We start from the raw sequence: 23367 nt of genomic DNA, 5'->3' as shown, positions 1-23367 counted from the left end.
CTGCCTGCCCCAGGCGCGGCTGGAAGCTGTTGGGGAGCAGGCAGGGGCAGAGCAGCACCATCTGCCCCATGGCGTGTGGCCTGGGAGTTTCTTGGGAGGCTGTAAATAGCCGAGTTCCCCTTCTGCTCATCTCGAAAGTGAGAAGGGGAACATCCCCCGGAGAGGGGGAAGGAATCGGTCGATTGTCATAGCTGGTACAAAAGCTATTTTTAATTTTATTAAAATGTCTCTCTTCTATAAACTTCCAAAATATCTGGGCCTCTGCTATAAAGATTTGTGCCGTGACTGCGTAGCAATGGCGTTGCCCCGGGGGCCGGGGATGGTGGCACTCATGGAGGGGTGCAGCTGGCGGCAGGGGACACCCGAGGCTCCTCTTTGTGATCCCGGGAGGTGTGGGAACTGTCCGGGGAGCAGGGTAACCCAGGATCATCCTCGAAAAGAGGCATGTGGGGGATGTAGTGGCCGAGGGGGTCAAGGTGGGTCTGTGGCCGGAGCAGGAGCTGGTGCAGGGTCTCGCCCACCTGCACCAGGCTGTGGGAGAGGAGATGGAGGTGGGAGATGGTGTCGCTGGCCAGGCTCTCCAGCAGTGCCTGCTGCTGCCGTGACGTCTGCAGGATCTGCACCAGCAGCTGCTGGACGCTCTGGAGCAAGCCTGCCACGCCGGAGCCTGCAGTGAGAGGGGGGGTCAGTGGCAGCAAACCCTCACCACATTTCCGCGGGCCCACTGTGAGGCTGTCAGGATGCTGCAGGGAGGACCCACCGTGCAGGCTCGTGTCTGATGCCTCTTCACCCGCTGCTGGCTGCTCGCTCATGGCAGCCGTCCCAGGGGAGTCCAGGCCTGCGGCAGCCACTGACAGCACTCGGTTTCCTCTTCCCATCCCTGGAGACGACTCACCAGGAAAACCTGTCATGATGGTTTGGCATGGAGGAAGGAAGCAACCATAGTGCTGGAGCCACCCAAGCCCCTGTGCTCAGCCTGAACTCACCGCTGAGCCACTCACTGCCTGTGGGAGGCCCTGCCCTCTGTCCCCACTGGCCGACAGATCAGAGCTGTCTCCTGGAGCAGGGGGACTTGCTCAAAGCCACAGACACTTACCAGCTTTTTGTTCGGCTCTTTCGTGCTTCAGAGCAGTGTGAGACCCTGGAAAGAGAACAGACACAGTCCATGAGCTGCAGCTACCTCCTGAACCAGGGTGCACGAGCACAGTGGCCTGGGTATGGTACTCACCCAGGAGGGGAAGGGATGGGAAGCAGCGACCAGCATCTGCAATGAGAACCATATCAGACCCTGCTTGCAGGGCCAAGGGGGTTTACTGGGCTGAGTGGGGCAAGGAAAGCCTTACGTGGCATAGTGGGGGGAGCGGGCAGCACTTCAGCGACGTGGTCCCCACCGGCTGCTGGGAGAGAACAGAGAGGAGAGATGCGCTGCTGACAGGACCTGCCAGGGGATCACCACCAGCCTGGGGTCTGCCCAGCTTGCCCCGGCCAGCCCCGCAGCCCGACATGCCCTAGCCACAGCTCCACAGCGCCCTGCAGGGCCCCAAAGCGTTTCACAAGCTAGATACAAAAGCAGGAGTCACTCACCCACCACTGCAATGCAGCCACCTCTGGGCTGGAAGGCAGCAGCGGCGTAGCAGCACGCAGCAGCGCTACACAACAGATTAGGACTGGAAGTGAAGGAGAATCCCACATCCACTTGAAACTGCAGGGGGAATTTAGTGAGACAGAAGGTAATTACCCAGTGCGGGATGCTGGCCGGGGCACCCATGCAAATAAGATCCAGGAACAGTATTCTGTACCACCTCCGCACCAAACCCCCGGGAGTGAGCACAGTGAGGGGGGCACAGGATCTGCCCCTGGGTGGGCTGTGGGGCAGGGGAGCTGCAGGCACCTCTGGCCCTCACACCCAGTCCTAACTCATCCAAAGCCTTTCGGGGTTACTGGGGAAAGGGGGACCAGGACCTGCTGAAGGAAGGGGAGTCACATGCCCTGCAGTGCCGCACAGCCACGAGAGACCCCTGGGCCAGATCAGGGCCACCGTCCCTTAGAGACCTTGAGCCCCGCAACCTGCCATGGGGCAACCAGCAGCTTCACCATGCCCTCAGAGTGGGTCAGAGCTGGGGAACCCCTCCTGACCCGTCCCAGCCATTCCCATCCCTGCATGCTCTGGGGCTGGTTTGGAGCCAAAGCCTCTGGAGAGAGAAGTCCCAACACCCCCACTGGTGAGCATCCCTGCTGAGGCACTCGTGATGGGCCCCCCGACCCTCTACGCTCCCCGTTCCCATCATGCTGGCATGGGCTTGGGCTGGAGCCGTGGCCGTGCAGCCCGGTGCAGCGGGGCAGACCGGTACTTACGGCTCTCTGGCTCGTCCTTCGCACACTGCAGCAGCGGGGACAGCACTGTGCCCAGGGCATCCTCGCCACCATCATGGTCTGCAGAAAGAGGGTGAGGGGGTGCAGATAAGAGCTTCAGTAACTGGGAGACGAGGGGTGCCTGCCATCCCACAGCCAGGACAAGCCCTGCTCCGCCTGCCTGAGCCCATGGGTACCTGGTGGCTCTGGTGAGGATGGAGAGCGGGTGGCAAGGGCTGACCTGCGTCTCCTAGGGGGCAGCTTCACCAGGTCTAGAGGAAGAGAAAGAGATCATCAACACACCCGGGGTGGCCATGCAGCGCCAGTGCTCTCCCAGCATGCCATATCCAGCCATGTCCTGCCCGTCCCCGGCACCCACCTGGCATCCTCCGCTCGCCAAAGACGGGCCGCCCGGCCGCCTTCCAGATGCTCTTCATGGCTCGGTAGTGCGGGGGCAGGCGGGGAGAGTGGTGTCCTGCTCTCCGGCGCGTCTCCCGCTCCGAGTGGAAAGCCTGCTTGAGCGCCTTCCACTTGGAGCGGCACTGGGCCACGCTGCGCCCGTAGCCGGCCGCTGCCAGCCCCTGGGAGATCTCCCGCCACAGCGCCTCGTTGGGTCGCGACGTGGAGGCCATGAGCAGTGCGGCCTCCCCTGAGCCTCCCACCAGCGCCAGGAGGCTGCTGACCTCCGCCTGCGTCCAGGCTCTCCCGCGGGGCATGCTGCCGGGGCCGAGGGTGGGTGCCGGGGGAAAGCGCGGCCCCGGGCCGGTGGCGAGGCCGGGATGGGCAGGGCTCAGCCCCGAGGCTCGGCCGTGCGCTCCCGAGGGCGCACCGGGACTCTGCCGCGCCGGGAGCTGCACCGGGAGGTGCGCCGGGAGTTGCTCCGGGAGCTGCACCGGGAGCCGCACCGGGAGCCGCGCCGAGGGCCGGCACCGGGAGCTGCACCGGGAGTCGCAGGGATCAGCACCGGGAGCTGCACCGGGGCCGCACCGAGCGTCCCTGCGCCGCACCGGGCGCCGCGCCGGGAGCTGCCGGGAGTCTCCGGGAGCCGCAGCGAGCATGTGCAGCCCCGGGAGGAGCTGCTGGGAAACGTAGTCCTGGCCGCGCCGTGCCCCCCGCTCCCAAGCCCATCACCCGCGAGCGCGGCGGAGGGGGTCGTTGTGTGTCTACAGGCATCCCCGCCCTGTCTGCCTGCCCTGCCTGCCCTGCCTGCCCTGCCTGCCCTGCCCGGCTGTAGGGGCAGGGGTGCGCGGTGCGGCTGGGAACCCGGGGCAGCACCACCCCTGGCGGGTGTGGGGGTCTCTGCCCCCCACCACAGATGGGTTGGCCATCACGCCAGCCCTCGAGGCTCGGGGAGGGGAAGGAGCACCCCAGCTCCCCGCTGTCCAGGGCTGAGATGCAGCTGCAGCCCCATTGAAAAAAGTCGGCAGGAACCACATCTGAGCCAACACCCTGTGGCCTTGCTGCGCTGAGAGCGTGGAGGCTGGGGATGCAGACAGGGCCCCGTGACCTGTTCCCCAAGGATGCACAGGTCCCCTGCACAGTCCCTAAGACAGATTTGCTGAGCACTGAGGGGTCAGAGCAGGGAAAGCAGCCTCGGCACCTCTGCCCGGCCCAGCTTTGGCCTTATGTCTGAGCTACCAGTCATCCCCACTGCTCGCTGCCCTGATGCCAGGGGTGCGGGGTTCCCTCATGCCAGGAAAGCCCAGGTGTCAGCTTTGCTGGGGTTCCCCCTTGCCCTGGTTGCTGGCAGCACCGTGAACCCCCAGAGTTGTGGCCCAGGTGGTGCCTCTGGGGACCTCTCAGGAAGTGACACTTTCCATTTCGTGTCACACCCGGCTACCGAAGGGGGCTGGGAGGGGGTTGCCACTTCCCTCGTGGGGTGCAGAGCAAGAGACGGAGGGAAGGATGGAAGAGGGTGTCACATACGCCGATCTTCGCTTGCCCCCCACACCAGGTAATGGTGCGCTGCTCCCTGCCACTAGCACCCCAGCTCTCCTGGTGGGTCCCCTGCCCTCCTACAGCCTCTTGATCTCCCCGCTGGTCCCTCCTTTCGAGTATCCTCTCCCAAACATCTCCTCTCCAGCCCCATTGCAGACTGCCTGCTCTCAGGGCAAGGGGCAGGAGGGGCTCAAGGACAGGGGATGCTCACTGCACCCCAGTGCCACAGCGCACACAGGTGCCCCCGCTCTGCTCTCCCCACCCTGTGCCAAGTGCTATCTTCTTGGAGGGTCAAGGTGCTGCACATGGGCTCTCCCTCACTTTTTCTGGGATCCCCCACTGTCTCCTGAGACCCAGCCTGGGGTTCACAGAGCTTTCCTGGCTGGGGGGGTCTCCACTGCTCCCACCAAGTCCCCAGGGCCCAGGTTAACTCCTTTTCTCAGCTCCTCAGCAGCCAGTGCGGCTGCCCTGGTGCTGGGCAGCCCTCAGCCTGGCTCTCCTCTCCCTGCTGCTCCTCCTGGCACAAATCATCCTTGTTGGCTTGAGCTTCCACTGTGAGTACCTGCTGGGACCTCTCTGGATGGGGTCTTGGGGTCAGGGTTGGTGCCATGGGGTCCATGTACCAAAAGACAGAGCTGCAATTTGCCCATGAAGCTGGGCCCTCCTGCTTGGGGTCAAGGGTGTTGCGGGTTCTGGGGCAAGGGGGAAAATTGGTGATGCAAGTCCTCACCTGCCTGGGTGAGAGAGGAAGGCACAGAGACAGTGTGGGCTGGGGGACGGTGTGGGGCATCCCGTTCCATCACATGGCAACAAAATAAAGACAGGAGGGAGAACAGTGACAATGAAACCAGAAGACAGAAGATCTCTCCCCAAAAACCTGTTGTGTGATGGGCTCCCAAGCACAGCAAAAGCCACAAGGGCCTTGGTGGGCTTGGCTGGCAGGTCATCTAAAGGGTGGGATGCCCTCAGCTGCAGCTGTGGGTTTGTCTCATGGGAGAGGACATTGGTGCTGCTGGAAGCAGGAGCCTGGGGTTGGTGGGGACACTCCTGTGCTTTTCTTCTGTAGATTTAGGGCAACAAGCAAGCTGCACCTGTGGTCCCTGGAGTATGGAGGAGAGCTCCAGCTGTCAGCAACAGACAGTGGGAGGTAGGAGAGCCTGGCAGGCTCTTGGGTGAGGTTTGGAGAGGGCCTGACTGCTCCTTTCAAGAGGCAGGATCTGTCCCTACTCCAGAACATGTCTCTTCCCAAGTCTTCCTTCACCCTTGCTGCCTGTCCCCTGGGTCATGGCAAGAAGAGCTGCCTCAGAGCTGCTGAACAGGCTAGGCTGCTGGTGCTCATTTGGGAGAGATGACCCCAGTGTGGCTCAGCATCACGTGGGCACACCACCAGCACCAGGCTCACGGTTGCCATGAGCTTCTGTGTGCTGGATGGCATCAGGTGCTCTTTCAGCCGGTCTCTGGTGAATCTGAAATCTTGACTGCATTCCCAGGGCTTTGAAAATTATGTTTGTATCACACCCTGAATCCTGGAGCTCCCATCCCTGACCAACCTGTCCGATGACAGCACCTTTGTGTATCCAGCCCACCTCTCCTGGGTCTCCTTCTGGGGAGCTGGGACTGAGATGTGGGAGCTGGGCTCCACAGTAAGGAGAAGTGGAGTGTCCTCTCTGCAGGGCAGGCATAAGAGTACGCTGGGTTGGTTGGTACCCTAGCTGCTCCTTGTCACCCTCCTGTCCCTTGGGCTGGGGGTAGCCCCTGCCAGCTGCCCTGCCCTTGCTGCTCCCACAGGCTGAATTTCTGGTGTGCAGGGCAATGCCAGTTCTGCCCGGCCGGCTGGCTCTGGGATGCGGGGCAGTGCTACTACTTCTCCTCTGCCAAAAAGACGTGGGAGCAGAGCAGAGAGGACTGCTGCTCCAGAGGGGCACAGCTGGTCACCATCCAAGCCAACACCACCCTGGTGAGTGCACCCAGCCTGGCCTGTCCAACTCCCCATGGGCATTGGGCTGAGTTGGTGACCACCACAAGGTCCCTCAGCAGTCACCCAGCCATCACCAGCATTGTCTCAGCTCACTGGCTCTGGCCCACACGCCCAAAGCCCAGCCAAGCCTCCAGGCAGGGAGCCGATGATGCTGTGCCTGTACTGCACAGCCCCCATCACTAACTGTGCGGCTGGGGCTGGGTGTTCCCCCAGAGAGCTCATGCGTGTCCTCTCCTGTGCTAGGCTTTCCTGGTGCGCACAGTCAACATGGAAGTCTTCCACGTTGGGCTGAAGCGGGATGGCTCCAGGTCTGACTGGAAGTGGCTGGATGGCACCACACTAAAGAGGTGAGGCTGTCAGCTTGTCCCCAGCCAGGGCTGCTGAGGGTCCAGCATCAGGGCTTGGGGAGGTGATGGCGTGGGGGGGACAGGCAGCCCACTGGCATACGGGCACGTGCTCCACATTTTGGACACCTCTCATCTTCCCAGGGCTGCACTGAGGCATTCTGGGGAAGGGAAGATTGCAGGGGCCTGACTCTGGTGCCCACACCCTGCCTGGGTGAGAGGCTGTGAGGGGTTCCCCCAAAAGCAGGTTCCCAGGCTTTCCTTGGTGCAGAGCCCTGCCAGGAGGAACCTGTGGATGCTGGGTGGGGGCTGCATGTCAAACACGCAGGGTAGGGGCGGAGGTGGCGGTAAAAGCACGTGTCCTAATTGTGAGGAGGGTTTCTGGGAAGAGTGCTCCATGGGGAGGGTGAGCTTTGCCTCACAGCATCTCTTTGCAGCCTCCAGTCCCTGGCTGCGGGAGATGCTAAGGGCATGACCTCAGGCCCTCCTGCCCATCCCATCTCAGACTGCTCTCTCCCTCCAGGTTCTTCCCAATCCAGCACACCACCAGATCCTTCCTGGCCTGCGGCAGGGTGTCAGGCTTGGGGCTGTCAGGCGGTCTGTGTGGGGAAGCCCTCGGCTGGATCTGCAAGCAGCGTGCAGCCACCCTGCAGTGGCTTCGGTCCTCGCCTCCTACCTTCCTCTGGGGAAACACCACCTACACCTGTGTGGGGTCCTGATGACCTTGGGGACCTCCAGCCTGTCCCACCATCCTGTTCCCCACCCAATCCCAGCACACAGGGGATTGCCCATCCCTGGCCACTGCTGCCTCTTCACTCAGACCTCCTTACATCCCTGGATCTCTGCACTTTGCCAATAAACTCTGGCACTTGGATGCTGTGGCTGGCTTTGAGGGATGAGGGTGGTGGGGTGGAGGTGTATCCTTCAGCTCACTGACTCAGTCACATCGCTGCCCAGTGGGCAATGGTAGCTGCCGTGGCACTGAGGGGAATGGTCAGGAGCCAACATTACATCCTCATGGCCTTGTGGCAGTGTGGAGCAGCTCCTGTGCAGGCTGGAGCAGATCCCCTGAAAGCTCTGGGCTTTCTGATCATGGTGGCTTCCCGGGTGCTTCTCAGGAAACGCAGCTGAGAGGTGACCCTTGGCCTCCCAGGTCCCACGGAGGGCTCCAGCTGGGCAGCAACTTATCTCCTGGTGCCTGCCTCTGAGAAGGTCACAGCAAATGTCCTCACTTTGCTTTGAGGCTGAGTGACATGTGAGAGCCTGAAAGGCCCGCTGGGGCTTGGCTTGGAGGAGTTTGGTCCTGGGGGCTGTTAAGGTTTTGATATAGATCACTGGGGTTGTTCCAGCAGCATGCAGCTCCAGCATGGACATCCCTGGGAGTCCCTCCTGGCACATGTAGAGGACCAAGCCCCCGCAGTCACTGTATCCTTTCTCCCGGGCAGGGGCTGGGATGGGGAAGGTGATGCATGGGGCAGCATGGCCCCACTGTGGCCAGTAGACATGGGCTGCCAAGGCTCCTCAGAGCCTGGAGAGGCAGATATAGACCATGCTGCCTGGGATGGAGGTCATTCACCTCCCACCCCCTGAAAGCAAGAGTGGCTTCAGAAATAAAACCACTTCTTGCAAAGAAAACAAATACTTCTGCTTTTCTGCACAAGAATATGTGTCTCCATCCCACGTGGTTTTGGCCACAGCATGCCACCTGACTGTGGTGGAGCAGGGCAGGACCTAGTGCCTGTACTGTTGCCATCTGGGGCGGTGCCTGCCCACATGGCCCAGAGCGTGGTCTATGCTGACCTGAAATTTGCTGCAGCCCCCCCGCTCACTGCCCTCGCATGCCCCGCAGCCCCTGATGAGGACGACAGCCCCTATGAGAACGTGCCGCTGGGGCCAGTGTCCGTGGAGCCCAGGCCAGGTGAGAGCCCGGCCATGGCCACCGCTGCGGGGATGCCCCGGCATGGGGTGGGCACTGGGTGGTGACAGCGGGACCCCGGGGTGATGCCCGTGGGCGCTCATCTCTTGCAGGGCGCTGGCCCCGGCGTTGGCGTGTCCCTGCGGGGGTGCTGGCAGCCAGCCTGCTGCTGCTGCTGGTGGCCACCGTGGCCCTGGGGGCTTGCTGTGAGTCGGGACAGGGGCCATGGGGTGGGGGCAGCTGGGGAGGGGGGTCACGGGCAGGGGGCTTGGGGCTGGGTGAGGGCCAGGCTGCTGGTGGTTGTCAGGGCCAGAGGGTGCCTGGGGCTGGTGGTCCAGCTTCTTGCTTGGCCACCCTGAGCTGCCTCCATCTGCCTGCGCTGCCTTCCCCTTGCCTCCCACTGCCTCCCATTGCCTCCCATTGCCTCCCCCTGCCTTCCAACTGTCTGCCTCCCTATTGCTTCTCACCCCCTTTCCATTACCTTCCCATTGCCTGCCACTGCCTCCCATTGCCACCCCTCCCCTTGCCACCGTTGCCCTTCCCACTGCCACCCCCAGCACAGTCTCTGCCCACAGCCAGACACTCTTGGCTCACTCTCCCTTGCGAGGGCCACGCCCTGAGTCCCGTGTGCCCCTGGCCGGGCTGTCCCATCCCTGTGCCCCAGCTCACCCACCCTGTCCCCAGACTGGCAGGTCACCCGCAGGCTGCAGGACACGTCCCATGAGCACGCGGCCGAGCAGGGCCGCCTCGAGCGGGAGGTGAGCGTGCGAGAGCAGAGCCTGGAGCAGGCGCGGCTGGAGCTGGCGTGGGCCAGAGCAGAGCTGCAGCGAGCGTGGCGAGAGGGCAACAGCAGCCGGCTGGAGCTGGGGAGCCTGAACGCTGAGCTGGGGCGCGTCATGGAGGTGCTGCGGGAGACGGAGAAGGAGATGCAGGAGGTGCAGGGGCAGCTCAGGGCCAGCGAGAGCACCGTGAGCAGCCTGCGTGCCTGCGTGAATACAGGTAGGGCTGTGATGGGGTTGGGGGACAGGCAGTGATGCTGCTGGTGAGATGTGGGGGGTGATCCCAGACAGGCTGGGCCCCTCGAGCATCCACAGGAGGCTGAGTGCCTGAGCCGTGCCCCTGCCCCCAGATTGCTGCCCCTCGGGCTGGGTGCTCTACAGGGGCAAGTGCCTCTTCATCTCGGTGGAGAAGAAGAGCTGGTGGGACAGCTATCATGACTGCAGGAGGAGATCCGCTTCCCTGCTGGTCCAAGGCGACTGGCCAACCTGGATGATGCCGGTACAGAGCAGGGGGGCTGTGGCACCCCAGGAGGGTGAGGACAACAGCGGGGCTGGGCAGAGCCCCGTGGAGCCAGCAGCAGCGGCATTTGCCGAGCTGCTGGGGTGGCACTTCAAGCCCTGGGTGCCCATCCTGGCGGGCTGTGGGGAGGAGCATGGCCGGCCCTGGGGCTCCTGGGCAGCAGGTGCGTGCTGGGCATGGGGCAGGCAGTCGACAGCTTCTCTCCCCTCAGCATTTTGTGCAGGCTGATGGTGCCATGTACCGGAGTGATGAGAGATGTCAAAATCGTCATGATAAAACTGAGGGTCTGTATGAGAAACTGTATAAAGAGTAAGTTGTTCCATCTTAGTCATCTGCACCTCTCCCACCTCCACCAGCCATGGGCAGAGGTGCTGGGCACTGCCCAGTCATCTACCCCAGCCATGGGACCGATGCTTGGGCATGGGCAGTGCTCTGGCCTTCCTGCCCAGGCTAAGGGGCCCTGGAGCTGCAGGTGTGTGAGGGACACCAAGGTGCTGGCTCTGTGCTGAGAACATTATGGTGCCACCTCTCACGTGCTCCTTCCATTTTGAAACGGTTCCACCTCTGTGCAAGAACATCCTATGAGAATAAGCAACACGTACAGCTTTGATAATTTTTCATGAATCTGTGAGAAGCTCCCAAATATGAGCAGCCCATCTGGCTCAGATTCCTCTCCTCACCAAGGGATGAACTCTGAGACCCCTCTTCCATCACAGGACTGAGGGATGGGACCTGAGGGTGCACAGCAAAGACACCCTTTCCTCCTGCACAGCCACATCACTGTATTGTGAATCTTTGGGGATACAGGTTGGGAAAAAAGGTGTCTGCATTTTAAGACAAGACTTGTGGAAAAGAGACTGTATTTCTGCCTACTCATGCCCATGTTTACATCCCCAGCCTCTGCCCTTCAGCTCTAGCTCCTGTAACCCAGGGAGGGGATGCCAGTACCGAGACTTGCTCACCCCTACTGCCTTCCACTGAGGCTGGTTTGGGAGGTGCCTCTTGCCTCTTGTGAAGCTGGGTATGATGGTGCCATTTGTGTCCCCAAGCCGTTTCCCTTGGGGAGTCCTCTGGTTTTACTGGCTGCCCCTTGCCTCTGCCCCTGGCTGCTGCTGACTCCTGCCCTCCCCTTTCTCCACCCTCCATAGATGGCCCTTGGCCACAGCCTGTTGCAGAGCTGAGATATTTTCTCCCAGGAAGAAGGTGGAGTATGTCCTCCTGGGCATATGATGGTCCAGGCCCAGGGAGGACATGCTGGTAGACGGGGAAAGCCAGGCAGGATTTACCAAGGGCAAGTAATGTCTGTCTGACCTGCTGGCTGCTGTGGGAACACTGGGCTGTGGACAAGGGGAGAGCAATGGGGGCCACTTATTACGAACCTCTGAGTTCTGAGGTCTGAGACATGGTTTCCCCTGGTCTCTTTGATGGCAGAGTAGAGAGATGTGGCCAGGAGAAGAAGAAAAGAAGGTGAGTGGAAACCTGGATGGTGGGAGGGCTGCAGGAGCGTGTCAGTGATGCCCTCATCCAGCTGGCAACATTCCTGCGGGGTCAATCCTGGGGCTGGTGCTCCTTGAAGCCTTCACTGGTGCCCTGGATGATGGAACGGGGATGACCTCAGCCAGCTCAGAGGCAATACCAAACTGTGAGGCTATGCAGGGTGGAAATCAGAAGGGCTAAAGCCCAACTGGAAATTAATTTGGCCTCTGCAATCAAGGATAACAAGAAAAATTTCTATAAGTATGTCAGTAGCAAAAGAAAGTCCAGGGAGAGTCTCCATCCCCTGCTAGATGCAGGAGGAAATTTGGTAACAAGTGATGAGGAGAAGGCTGAGGTGCTTAATGCCTTCTTTGCCTCAGTCTTTAACAACAAGGTTAGTTGTATTGATGAAATCCAGCCTCCACAGCCAGAATACAGACTCGGAGAACGACCCCCCTGCAATCCAGGAGACAGTCAGTGACCTGCTGCATCACACAGACATACACAAGTCTATGGGACCAGATGGGATACACCTGAGAGTGCTGAAGCAGCTGGCTGGGGTGCTCGCCAGACCACTTTCTATCATTTACGAGCAGTCCTGGCTGACCAGGGAGGTCCCGACTGATTGGAAATTGGCCAATGTGACGCCCATCTATAAGAAGGGTCGGAAGGATGATCTGGGAAATTACAGGCCTGTCAGCTTGACTTCGATGACCGGGAAGCTGATGGAGCAGCTCATCCTAAACACCATCATGTAACACATGAGGGACAACCAGATGCTCAGACCCAGTCAGCATGGGGTTATGAAAGGCAGGTCCTGCCTGACAAACCTGATCTCCTTCTATGACAGGATGACCTGCTTATTGGATGAGGGAAAGGCTGTGGATGTAGTTTACCTTGACTTTAGCAAGGCTTTTGACACCGTTTCCCACAGCATTCTCCTGGCAAAAATGGCTGCTTGAGGTTTGGACAATCGCACACTTCACTGGATTAAAAAGTGGCTGGACAACTGGGCCCAGAGTGTTGTGGTAAATGGAGTTAAATCCAGTTGGCAGCCAGTGGTGTCCCCCAGGGCTTGGATTTGGGGCCACTCCTGTTGAACATCTTTATTGATGATCTAGACGAGGGGATCGAGGGCACCCTCAGTAGTTTGCAGATGACACCCAGTTGGGTGGGAGTGTTGATGTGCTCGAGGGCAGGGAGGCTCTGCAGAGAGACCTGGACAGGCTGGAGCCATGGGCTGAGCCCAACTGGGGGAGTTTCACTGAGGGCAAATGCCGGGGGCTGCCCTTGGGCCACAACAACCCCCAGCAGCGCTACAGGCTTGGGGAGGAGTGGCTGGAGAGCTGCCAGTCAGAGAGGGACCTGGGGGGTGATTGACAGCCGGCTGAACAGGAGCCAGCAGTGTGCCCAGGTGGCCAAGAAGGCCAATGGCATCCTGGCTTGTGTCAGCAATAGCGTGGCCAGCAGGGACAGGGAAGGGATCTGACCCCTGTACTCAGCACTGGTGAGGCCGCCCCTTGATTCCTATGTTCAGTTTTGGGCCCCTCACTACAAAAAGGCCATTGAATGACTCGAGCGTGTCCAGAGAAGGGCTACAAAGCTGGTCAAGGGTCTGGAACACAGGTCTGCTGGGGAGCGGCTGAGGGAACTGGGGGTGTTTAGTCTGGAGAAGAGGAGGCTGAGGGGAGACCTCATCGCCCTCTACAGCTCCCTGACAGGAGGGTGCAGAGAGATGGGGATGAGACTCTTTAGCCTAGTAGAAAGAGACAGGACAAGACGGAATGGCCTCAAGTTGCGCCAGGGAAAGTTCAGACTAGATATTAGGAAGCATTTCTTTCCAGAAGGGGTTGTTGGGTGTTGGAATGGGCTGCCCAGGGAGGTGGTGGAGTCCCCATCCCTGGAGGTGTTCAAGAGTAGGGTGGATTTAGAGCTTAAGGATATGCTGTAGGTGGGAACTGTGCTAGGTGAACGGTTGGACTGAATGATCTCCAGGGTCCTTTCCAACCTAGATGATTCTCTGTGTGTGGACAGGAGTGGGTATACTCGTGGGCAGGACTGCTGTTTGGAGGGACCTGGAGAAACTGAGTGATGGGAGCTTGCTGATGTTGGATGGGGGAGGGGGTGAGTCCTGCAGCTGGGAAGGAAGGAGAAACCCCATCTGTCAAAATGAGCAAGCAAGCAGACATGCTGAACAGACTTAGTGGACCCATAAACCAGGGGTTGGACAGGAGTCAGCAGTGTGTCCTTACGGTGGCAGAGCTCAATGACACTGTGGGTAGTGGTGGCTGGAGCTCAGGTCTCCAGGGGCAGGGAGCCTGTTCTTCTGTAGGCACCAGGGAGACCACATCTGGGCTCTACAGGACACGCCAAACACAGCAAGTCCTTCTTTCACACAATAGCTGAGATTGCAGGGGACCTCCTGCAATCCTGCCCCAGAGTCCCAGCCTCACCATACCATGGGCTGGCTCCACCAACCTCCTTCCACATCCCCACTCCCAGGACCTGCCTGCATCCAGCTTAGCAAAGTGGACCCTGCCTCGTCCCCCTCTGCAGAAACACTGAGTGAGACAGGGAAGGTCAGAGCTGCCCTTGGACTCACACACACCACCCAGCCAGGTCGGGGACAGGGGTGCCTTATCACCCTCCCAACAGCTCAGGTCTCACCATGGCCTTATGGATCTTTGCTCTGTGGTGGCAGAGATCTCCCTTTTCCACCATATTCTGAAGCCTCTCCAGTGCTCCTTTCTTTCTCCCACTGTCTTAAGGCTCCTCACTGCACCTGCATTTCCTCCCACTGACTCAGGGCTCCCTCATTTGCCTTCCATCATCTCGGGGGTCTTCATGGCATCCCCATTTCCCCCATGGTATCAGGGCTCTCTTATTCACCCCCCATGGTCTCAGGGTTCCCTCATTCACCCCACCATGCTCTCAGGGCTCCCCAGTGCTCTCCTATCTCCCCCATGGTTGCAGGGCTTCCCAGCAGTTTCCCATGCTGATGGCACTACTACCTGCACCCTCTCCAGGCAAGGCCCGGCCCAAAGCCCTGGGCAGGTGATGGAGGCAGGAGAAAGGGCAGGATGGGAGCTGTCAATGCTAAGGAAAGGGACAGGCAGTAAATCCACAGGACTTCTTGAAGAGGACAGGTGGGGGACTGCACCAGTGCACCACTGGCAGCCTTGGAGGAGATGGCAGGTGGGAGCTGGGCTCTGCACTAGAGTCCAGGGTTACTGTGAGCGGTGCTGGCTGGAGCACAGAGGGACACGCAGAGGACCAGTGCAAGGTGGTATAAGTGTATACACGAATGTGAGAGAGGGGAATAAGGCCTGTTTTCCATGAGCCTTGATTTAGAATACAGACACTCTTTCCCAGTGCTTTGCAACACGGTTGAGGCAATGTGGGCACAGGGCAGAGGGTCTTGGGATGCAACTCCAGCTCCTGTCGCTGAGTCCTGTGATGAAGCAGGGTGGCAGCACAGTCAGTCCTTGACCAGGAGAGGAAGGAGGGTCTCAGATGTACTGCTTAGCTTCGGGGGCTGCTCACAGATCCACTGGTACTTTTTTAGGCATGTTGAACTATCTATAAACCCGTTAGCTGTTAGCCCGCAGTCTGCACTCCAGTTATAACTAGGAGAGAGGGCATGTCTTAGAGGGGCAGTGGCAGCATCCACACCATGGACTCCCCTTCCCAGAGGTCCCAGGGCTACTTCCTCCCCGCAACCTCCTGCTATGTCACTTGGAAACCCAGCAGTCTACACTGCAGCTGGGCTCTGCCCAGGGGCCCCTCCCTCGGGGCACTGCTCGTTGGAGCATCAGCCCCTTTGCCAGGGGCGTCTCACAGGGATTAAACAGCACTTACAGTTTGAACTCCTTGTTCTGCCATACAGGTGTCCTCTTCCGTTCAGAAGTATATCTTGCTCCAACCCAGTATGAGGCACCATCAGCCTGCACAAAATGCTGAGGGGAGAGAAGCTGTCGACTGCCTGCCCCATGCCCAGCACGCACCTGCTGCCCAGGAGCCCCAGGGCCGGCCATGCTCCTCCCCACAGCCCGCCAGGATGGGCACCCAGGGCTTGAAGTGCCACCCCAGCAGCTCGGCAAATGCCGCTGCTGCTGGCTCCACGGGGCTCTGCCCAGCCCCGCTGTTGTCCTCACCCTCCTGGGGTGCCACAGCCCCCCTGCTCTGTACCGGCATCGTCCAGGTTGGCCAGTCGCCTTGGACCAGCAGGGAAGCGGATCTCCTCCTGCAGTCATGATAGCTGTCCCACCAGCTCTTCTTCTCCACCGAGATGAAGAGGCACTTGCCCCTGTAGAGCACCCAGCCCGAGGGGCAGCAATCTGGGGGCAGGGGCACGGCTCAGGCACTCAGCCTCCTGTGGATGCTCGAGGGGCCCAGCCTGTCTGGGATCACCCCCCACATCTCACCAGCAGCATCACTGCCTGTCCCCCAACCCCATCACAGCCCTACCTGTATTCACGCAGGCACGCAGGCTGCTCACGGTGCTCTCGCTGGCCCTGAGCTGCCCCTGCACCTCCTGCATCTCCTTCTCCGTCTCCCGCAGCACCTCCATGACGCGCCCCAGCTCAGCGTTCAGGCTCCCCAGCTCCAGCCGGCTGCTGTTGCCCTCTCGCCACGCTCGCTGCAGCTCTGCTCTGGCCCACGCCAGCTCCAGCCGCGCCTGCTCCAGGCTCTGCTCTCGCACGCTCACCTCCCGCTCGAGGCGGCCCTGCTCGGCCGCGTGCTCATGGGACGTGTCCTGCAGCCTGCGGGTGACCTGCCAGTCTGGGGACAGGGTGGGTGAGCTGGGGCACAGGGATGGGACAGCCCGGCCAGGGGCACACGGGACTCAGGGCGTGGCCCTCGCAAGGGAGAGTGAGCCAAGAGTGTCTGGCTGTGGGCAGAGACTGTGCTGGGGGTGGCAGTGGGAAGGGCAACGGTGGCAAGGGGAGGGGTGGCAATGGGAGGCAGTGGCAGGCAATGGGAAGGTAATGGAAAGGGGGTGAGAAGCAATAGGGAGGCAGACAGTTGGAAGGCAGGGGGAGGCAATGGGAGGCATTGGGAGGCAGTGGGAGGCAAGGGGAAGGCAGCGCAGGCAGATGGAGGCAGCTCAGGGTGGCCAAGCAAGAAGCTGGACCACCAGCCCCAGGCACCCTCTGGCCCTGACAACCACCAGCAGCCTGGCCCTCACCTAGCCCCAAGCCCCCTGCCCGTGACCCCCCTCCCCAGCTGCCCCCACCCCATGGCCCCTGTCCCGACTCACAGCAAGCCCCCAGGGCCACGGTGGCCACCAGCAGCAGCAGCAGGCTGGCTGCCAGCACCCCCGCAGGGACACGCCAACGCCGGGGCCAGCGCCCTGCAAGAGATGAGCGCCCACGGGCATCACCCCGGGGTCCCGCTGTCACCACCCAGTGCCCACCCCATGCCGGGGCATCCCCGCAGCGGTGGCCATGGCCGGGCTCTCACCTGGCCTGGGCTCCACGGACACTGGCCCCAGCGGCACGTTCTCATAGGGGCTGTCGTCCTCATCAGGGGCTGCGGGGCAGGCGAGGGCAGTGAGCGGGGGGGCTGCAGCAAATTTCAGGTCAGCATAGACCACGCTCTGGGCCATGCCCAGGGCTGCCCCAGTGGCTGATGGCTCCTGCTCCACTGTGGTCGCCCACTGTCTTGTTGCTGCAAAGGAGAAGTGTGGCTTGGTTTTGCATAAGCAGAAGTTTTCTGTGAGATGCAGCAGAGAGGAGCAGGAACGCACAGCCATTGGCCCTCGCACTGCTGTCCTGTCCCCTTCCACGCCCCGAAAGTTCTCAGGGTCCCCTGGGATGGTGTCAGCATGGTGCAGCTCGTGGTTGAAGTGCTGGGCAGAGCTGCAATAGCTTACTGAGAATAGACCCAAGTCCCTGCAGCAGGGGAGAGTGAGGCTGGTTTTCTTGTGGGAATAGGTCGCTCTTGGGCTGGCCGCATTCAGGATGGATGTGCTCTGTTCAGCGATTTTTGAGCATCACTGCCATGCAGAAATGTTTGCTATAATGCCTAAAATGAGTTTCCACACTGCAGTGTGGGCTCTTGTTCTCCCCTTCTCCTGGACACGTCTTTTCACTCTGCCAGCAAGGAGACCACAGAGTACAATGTCCCAGACCTCAAAGGGTCATGATATATAGCCCCCTCTGCTCTTCCCTTGTCCCCAGCTCAGTGCCCCCATGGCAGCAGGCAGGCAGTTCAGGCAAGTGCCACTTGCCCTTGATAAATCACTCTGGGCCAGCACCATGTCCTCCCTGTGCCTGGACCACTGTGTGCCCAGGAGGACATGCTCCATCTTTTTTCCTGCGGAATCAGTGGAAGCTATTCAACTTTTAGTTTTCCAAACCTCCTTCGTGTCCCCTTTGAAGCTGGCCTTTATTTTTGCCTTTCTCCAGTGACGAAGGACTTCTCCTGCTCTTTGCGGTGGTGATGGTGAATGGCCTAGCCATGCTGTGCTCCACCAGCACCCCTGCACACCCAGTCCTACCCCAGGAAATGACTGTGTCCAGCTGTGCCCAGTGGGTCCCCAACTCAGTGCCCCTTCTGAAACCTGCCTTTCTCTGCATGCAGTTCAGTGGAGACCTCCAAGACCCTGACGGGCTGTAGGTTGGGACTGAGGAGGAGATGCTGCTGGGGCTGTGTTCAGGGAGGGAAGGCAGAGCAGGTGTCACTGCTCTATGCAACTCTGGCCCGACGGCTTGGGGTGATGCCAAAGCTGGGGTCTTCTAGGCAAGGACCAAGGAGAGAATGAGAGGCAGCAGCACAAGCTACATGGGGAAATTCCCATTCCCAGAGGACAGGAGGGGAAATCTGCATCTGTGAAGAACTCCAGCCCTCCACAGGGCTGTCCTCAGGCAATGTAGTCCTGTGTCCAGGCTGGCCCTGCTCTCCCCCGGCTCTCCCCTGGCCAAGGGATTTGGATCCATCTTTGCTCAGCCACTGCCCTGACCTCAGGCTGTGCTGCCATGGCCCTGCATCATGCCCAGAGGGACCACAAGAAGTTTTGGGGCTTGGGAGGGGCTGGGCAGGTGGTGCTAGGACCAATGAGAGGGTGCTGGTACCCGCAGCCGTGCCTCGCTGGTCCCATCTGCTAAGGCTCAGATCAAACTTCTGCTTCTGCAGACGCTGGCTGCACTTCTCCTTTGTACCTCTGAGACAGCTCGATCACCAGGGAGCAGGACCATCCCAGAAAGGCATCACAAGGGCACAGTGGGAGACAGCAGGGCTCAGGGATTGCTCAGCACTTCCCCACATGGCCCAAAGTGTGGTTTATGCTGACCTGAGGTTTGCCAAGGTGATGGGGGGCCGGAGCATGGCCAGCCAGGCGCTGGAGGCAGGTGAGAGCCTGTGGGACCCCCCGCGCTGCCCCACCATGCCCAGCCCTGTGGACTCAACCGCTCTCCCCTGCCTTCCTTGAACAGCCCTCGGCATGGATGAGGCAGAGAGCCCCTACGAGAACATGCAGCCAGCACCGGTGGGGCAGGATGGGGTTGGGGCCCAGCCCAGCCCAGGTGAGTGCCCAGCTGGAGCCCAGGGGACCCCGGGAAGTCCTGGTGTGGGTAGTGGGTGGTGATTTGGGGTGCTCCCACTCCCATTCTTGAAGAGAGGAAGCGCCTACTCCATGCCACCTGTGCCACCATGCTACCACGCCACTGCTTGCAGGCGGGAGGTCTGGGGGCTGCAGGGAGTTTCCTGGCTCACCAGCTGATGCCTGTGGTTGGTTATGTCTTACAGGACGCTGGTCCTGGCGGTGGTGCATCCGTGTGGGGCTGCTGGCAACCTGCCTCCTGCTGCTGGTGGCCACTGTGGCCCTGGGGGCTTGCTGTGAGTTTGGCTGGTGGGCACTTCTGGGGCTGGGGGTGGCTGGGCAGTATGGGGAGAGGGAGGCAGCTGGGCTGGGGTGGGTGCCGTGGTTGAAGAGGGAGGTGAACAGAGGCATGCCCATGCACACTGCTCATGGCTGGGTCCCTCTGCCCTGTCTGTCACGATGTGGCCTGTATACCTCACATATCATGGGTACCTCCCTTCCCTTCCATCATCCACCTTCCCCACCCTGTTCTTCGTTTCTGCTCCTTTCCCTTCCCCTCCAGATGTTGCCCAGCCTCGTATTGCTGCACCCTCCCTGCCCCTGCTCTGCACTGTCTGCTCCTACACTCTGTCCTGCCTTGCCCTGCTCTCCCCTGCCAGATCTTGCCCACTTCCTGACCGTACACTTCCCACTGCCATGTCTTCTTCCCCATCCTTTCCCACCCAGCACAGATGCCTCCCCGCCTTGCCCTGCCCATCCTATCCCCTGATAAGGCTCAGTCCCATGTGCCCCTGGCCGGGCTGTCCCATTCCTGTGCCCCAGCTCACCCACCCTGTCCCCAGACTGGCAGGTCACCCGCAGGCTGCAGGACACTTCCCGTGAGCACGCGGCCGAGCAGGGCCGCCTCGAGCGGGAGGTGAGCGTGCGGCAGCAGAGCCTGGAGCAGGCGCGGCTGGAGCTGGCGTGGGCCAGAGCGGAGCTGCAGCGAGCGTGGCGAGAGGGCAACAGCAGCCGGCTGGAGCTGGGGAGCCTGAACGCTGAGCTGGGGCGCGTCATGGGGGTCCTGGGGAAGACAGAGAAGGAGATGCAGGAGGTGCAGGGGAAACTCAACAACAGCGAGAGCACTGTGGCCATCCTGCGCTCCTGCACGGCTATAGGTAGGACGATGGCAGAGCAGGGATGGGGTGCCCCAGGGGGCTGACACCCCTCAGCAGGTGCAGTGCCAAGGCATGAGCACTGGCTGTTTTGGCCACATGGTGGGGACAGGGTGGTCTAAAAGCTGAAGCTACACCTGGAGCGGAGGCTGAGCCTATGATGTCTGCTGGGAAGATGTGGGTCTGTTCCTGGTCCCTTCTTCAGGGCATTTGTGGCTGAGCAAGTACCTGAGATGTCCCCCTGCCCCCAGATTGCTGCCCTTCGGGCTGGTTGCTGTACAGGGGCAAGTGCCTCTTCATCTCATCGGAGAAGAAGACATGGGAGGACAGTAGAGATGAGTGCGAGAGGAAATATTCTCAGCTCCTGGTCACCAAATCCTGGAGTCGCTGGACCGTGCCGGTAGGGTACTGGGGGAGCTGAGGGCAGGAGCTGGTGCATCCAGCCCTGGGCTCCCCAGGTGGGCCACCACCCCTCTGCAGGCCCCTGGCCTACCAAAACATTGGAAGGTGCAAGGCTGATCTCTGGAGCATGTGGGTGGCAGTGCATGGGGCATAGAGGCTCTGGCATCCCTGGATGCTGCCTGAGCTGGAGCAGGGCACCAGGGCTGCCTAGCTCTCCTGCCCCAAGGAGCTCCAGCCGCAGGTGCTCCTTGGGGAGATGAACACCCCCTGTGAACACCGCAGCACATAGGCACCACGGGAAAGCCACTAAAAGGCCCTTTTTCTCCTTCCCCAGACCTTTCTGAAGAATGCAGACATCCCATACTGGATTGGGCTGCAGAAGAGCAGTTTCCCCTGGTATGACTACGGCTGGCTGGAGGAAGGGGACCCGGATGGCGAGGAGGTCTCAGACGCCTGGTTTTGGGTGGACGGCTCCCTTTATGAAAGGTACCCAGTGGCATAGCCTCTTGCAAAACCCCCTCTCCTCCAGCATGGCTTTAGGAAGCATTTCACATCCCATTGGTACCCAGTCCCAGGCACAAGCATTGGACAACAAAGAGCGCCAAAGCAGCTGAAGCCAGGGGAGGCAGGTGCAGTGGTGTGATGAGGTGCTTAGAGGCCATGCAAATGGAAAGGCAAGACTTGTTGAGGCATGTGCAGGGCATGCACAAGCAGGAGGCAGCGAGAGGGGAGAAAAGAAACCTCAAGTTTTATTTGGGGTCTAGAAAAAAACCTTTAGGCAACACCTCTATCCCCCACAGTGCCTCCTTGGTTTCTCCTTGAGGGTAAATCAAGACTTCCCACCCACAGAGGGTCCCAGGCTCCTCTCCGCCACGTGCACCCCCTCTCCAGCTCACCACCACTTCCTCCTGCAGTGTCTGAGAGCAGTGGGGAGGAACAGACTTGTCTGGCCGGGTGCTGGGTACCCAGTCTCTGCCCACTGCCTGCCCCTCCATTCTCACCCCCGATGTGGGGGTCTGCACCCCACCATGGCCCCATGGCCCAGGGCAGCTCCTCTGGGCATCCACACACCCCCGGGGATGACCAGGCTCTCCCCACTGCTGGGTGCTGCAGGGATGGAATATCCCTCAGCAGCGAGGCTGAGGTTCAAGCAGCATGGAGACTAAGCGGAGTCGCAAGCGATGCAAACTTTTGCAGAGGGGTTTCTCAGCCTGCCTAGGAAGGGCAGGGATGCATTGGCTGAGGCTTCAGACTGTGAAATCAGGGGAGGACTGGGGGATCCCCGCTTTGACTGCAGCATTCAACCCCTCATGTGTGAGCGTACAAAAGGCAGCCGTGCTGCCTTGGCAGAAGGTGGTGGGTAAGTCAGTGGCAGCCCCCCAGTGTGTCGTTTCCCCATCCAGACCGTGGCAGTCAAAGTCGAATGGATCCTGTGCTGTAATAAGCCGTGGAAACATCAAACCTGCCCAGTGTGCTGGTCCCGAAGACCTGCACCTCTGGATCTGCGAGAAGGCAGCGGGTCCGAGCTCCCCTTTCATGTGATGATGGACTCTGGCCCCAGCACCTCTGTGGTGAGTGTGCCCATGCCATGTTCTGCTGAACAGTGGCGTGTGTGGGGCCTGTGGGGTGTGCATGGAGGAAAGTGGGGAGCCTGGATCTCTGCGCGGGCAGGTTGACCCCCTCCCTTGGAAAGGGGGAGGGATGCAGGCACCTCTCAGTGCTAGAAGAAGGCTGCCTCCATCCCTTCGCTGCCATGGGAGCCGCTGGTCTGTGGTAGGCTCAAGAGACCCCCCACAAGCTGTGGTGCAGAAAAGGGACAAGATGGGGGAAACCCATACATGCAGCAGAGGCTGGATAGCACCTCACCTTCACCCTCACTCTGTGCCTTCCCTTGCAGCACCTCCACCCTGCTCTGCCTCTGCTTCAGCCTCGCTGCTCTCCTGCCTGGCATGTCCCATCCACGCAAGCAACCCCCTTCCATCTCACAGACTCCTGCACACGCGCTGCCCAGGTCCTTCCCAGAGATGACCAGTGATGCTCTGCCACCACCCAGGCTGGGGGAGGCAGCGGCAGTGGCCGTTCCCCCTCAGCTGATGTGCTTCAGCAGAGCAGTACAGGCCCCACAGCTCAGACCCACACCTTCATGGGGTATGCTGGGTCTTCCTGAGCACAGGGGCTGGTGTGCAATGGGGAGCCTTGACCCGGCCACACAGTGGGGCAAGCCCTGAGCTCAGTGCTGCAGCCATACAGCATCCCTAGCACGGAGCACACTGTGGTGCTGGCATGCAAGCACATGGCAGTAGGGGACAGCACAGCCCCACACCCAGCCACATCCCCTCCCCAAAGCAGAGACTTTCTGCTTGGCCCTACTGCAGAAGCAGCTTGGCCACGGCTTTCAGGCAAGCAACAGCCTCGGTGCCCAAGGCGGGAAGCTGCACCTGAACAGTCTGGTGCCTGTGGTGGTGGTGGGGTTTTTTTTGCTAATTAGAAAGTAGAGCAATGACGTTTAGGATCGTATGATGTGATGGTGCCTTTCAAAAGCAAATCCGGCACTTGCAGTGGCTGATGCTTTGTGAGACAAGTAGTCAGGACTTTAAATAGTTATTACACACGTGCACATGCAAAGATTAAGCAAAATAGCCCTGATATAACATTGCAGCCAGGCAAGAGCAGAGGAAGTCATGTTCAACCAGGCAAAAACGCTCTTGGTTTATTATGGGGTCGTGTGTGCCATATATAGTTGATTAACTGGTATGTGAATTAGCCTGCTTGAAGAGCAAAAGGGTGTTAAAGGCAGGCTTTTCGGAGGTGGCACATGTCACTCCTCTCTCTTGTCCGCTGGCTGACTTTGTGGCAATAAAGAGTAAGAGTTTGTCTGCTCTTTGCTTTCTTGTGTGCCACCACAAACATGAACTCAAGGGCACAAACCCAAAGAACCTAAATTATAAATGGGAATTTGACCAAAG

General features: G+C 60.3%; 5 protein-coding genes across 5 annotated transcripts; 3 read left to right on the top strand and 2 right to left on the bottom strand.

Moving 5' to 3' along the window:
- Window positions 1-233: 233 nt before the first annotated feature.
- LOC141973203 (uncharacterized) lies at window positions 234-3410 on the bottom strand. The gene is made up of 8 exons (XM_074931496.1): window positions 2732-3410; window positions 2550-2624; window positions 2356-2433; window positions 1344-1397; window positions 1229-1264; window positions 1097-1141; window positions 761-904; window positions 234-667 (listed from the first exon to the last, which is right to left on the bottom strand). The coding sequence occupies exons 1-8, from the start codon at window positions 3408-3410 to the stop codon at window positions 330-332; spliced, it is 1449 nt and encodes a 482-aa protein (XP_074787597.1). The 3' UTR covers window positions 234-329.
- An 847-nt stretch (window positions 3411-4257) lies between these two features.
- LOC141973202 (killer cell lectin-like receptor subfamily G member 1) lies at window positions 4258-7331 on the top strand. Its single transcript, XM_074931495.1, has 6 exons — window positions 4258-4306; window positions 4734-4844; window positions 5357-5437; window positions 6099-6247; window positions 6512-6615; window positions 7136-7331. The coding sequence occupies exons 1-6, from the start codon at window positions 4258-4260 to the stop codon at window positions 7329-7331; spliced, it is 690 nt and encodes a 229-aa protein (XP_074787596.1).
- Window positions 7332-8385: 1054 nt separating this feature from the next.
- LOC141973201 (uncharacterized) lies at window positions 8386-10139 on the top strand. The gene is made up of 5 exons (XM_074931494.1): window positions 8386-8530; window positions 8641-8733; window positions 9212-9526; window positions 9657-9805; window positions 10038-10139. The coding sequence occupies exons 1-5, from the start codon at window positions 8386-8388 to the stop codon at window positions 10137-10139; spliced, it is 804 nt and encodes a 267-aa protein (XP_074787595.1).
- A 4641-nt stretch (window positions 10140-14780) lies between these two features.
- On the bottom strand, window positions 14781-16910 carry LOC141973199 (asialoglycoprotein receptor 2-like). The gene is made up of 6 exons (XM_074931493.1): window positions 16766-16910; window positions 16563-16655; window positions 15770-16084; window positions 15491-15639; window positions 15161-15258; window positions 14781-14928 (listed from the first exon to the last, which is right to left on the bottom strand). The coding sequence occupies exons 1-6, from the start codon at window positions 16908-16910 to the stop codon at window positions 14781-14783; spliced, it is 948 nt and encodes a 315-aa protein (XP_074787594.1).
- Window positions 16911-18569: 1659 nt separating this feature from the next.
- CD72 (CD72 molecule) lies at window positions 18570-21943 on the top strand. Its single transcript, XM_074932589.1, has 7 exons — window positions 18570-18654; window positions 18739-18828; window positions 19052-19141; window positions 19688-20002; window positions 20251-20399; window positions 20736-20887; window positions 21805-21943. The coding sequence occupies exons 1-7, from the start codon at window positions 18570-18572 to the stop codon at window positions 21941-21943; spliced, it is 1020 nt and encodes a 339-aa protein (XP_074788690.1).
- Window positions 21944-23367: the final 1424 nt, after the last annotated feature.

The sequence above is a fragment of the Athene noctua genome, chromosome Z (genome assembly GCF_965140245.1).
Source record: "Athene noctua chromosome Z, bAthNoc1.hap1.1, whole genome shotgun sequence".
Classification (NCBI taxonomy): Eukaryota; Metazoa; Chordata; class Aves; order Strigiformes; family Strigidae; genus Athene; species Athene noctua.
Note: the sequence above shows the minus strand (reverse complement) of the source record. Positions and strands in the feature narration are given on the sequence as shown.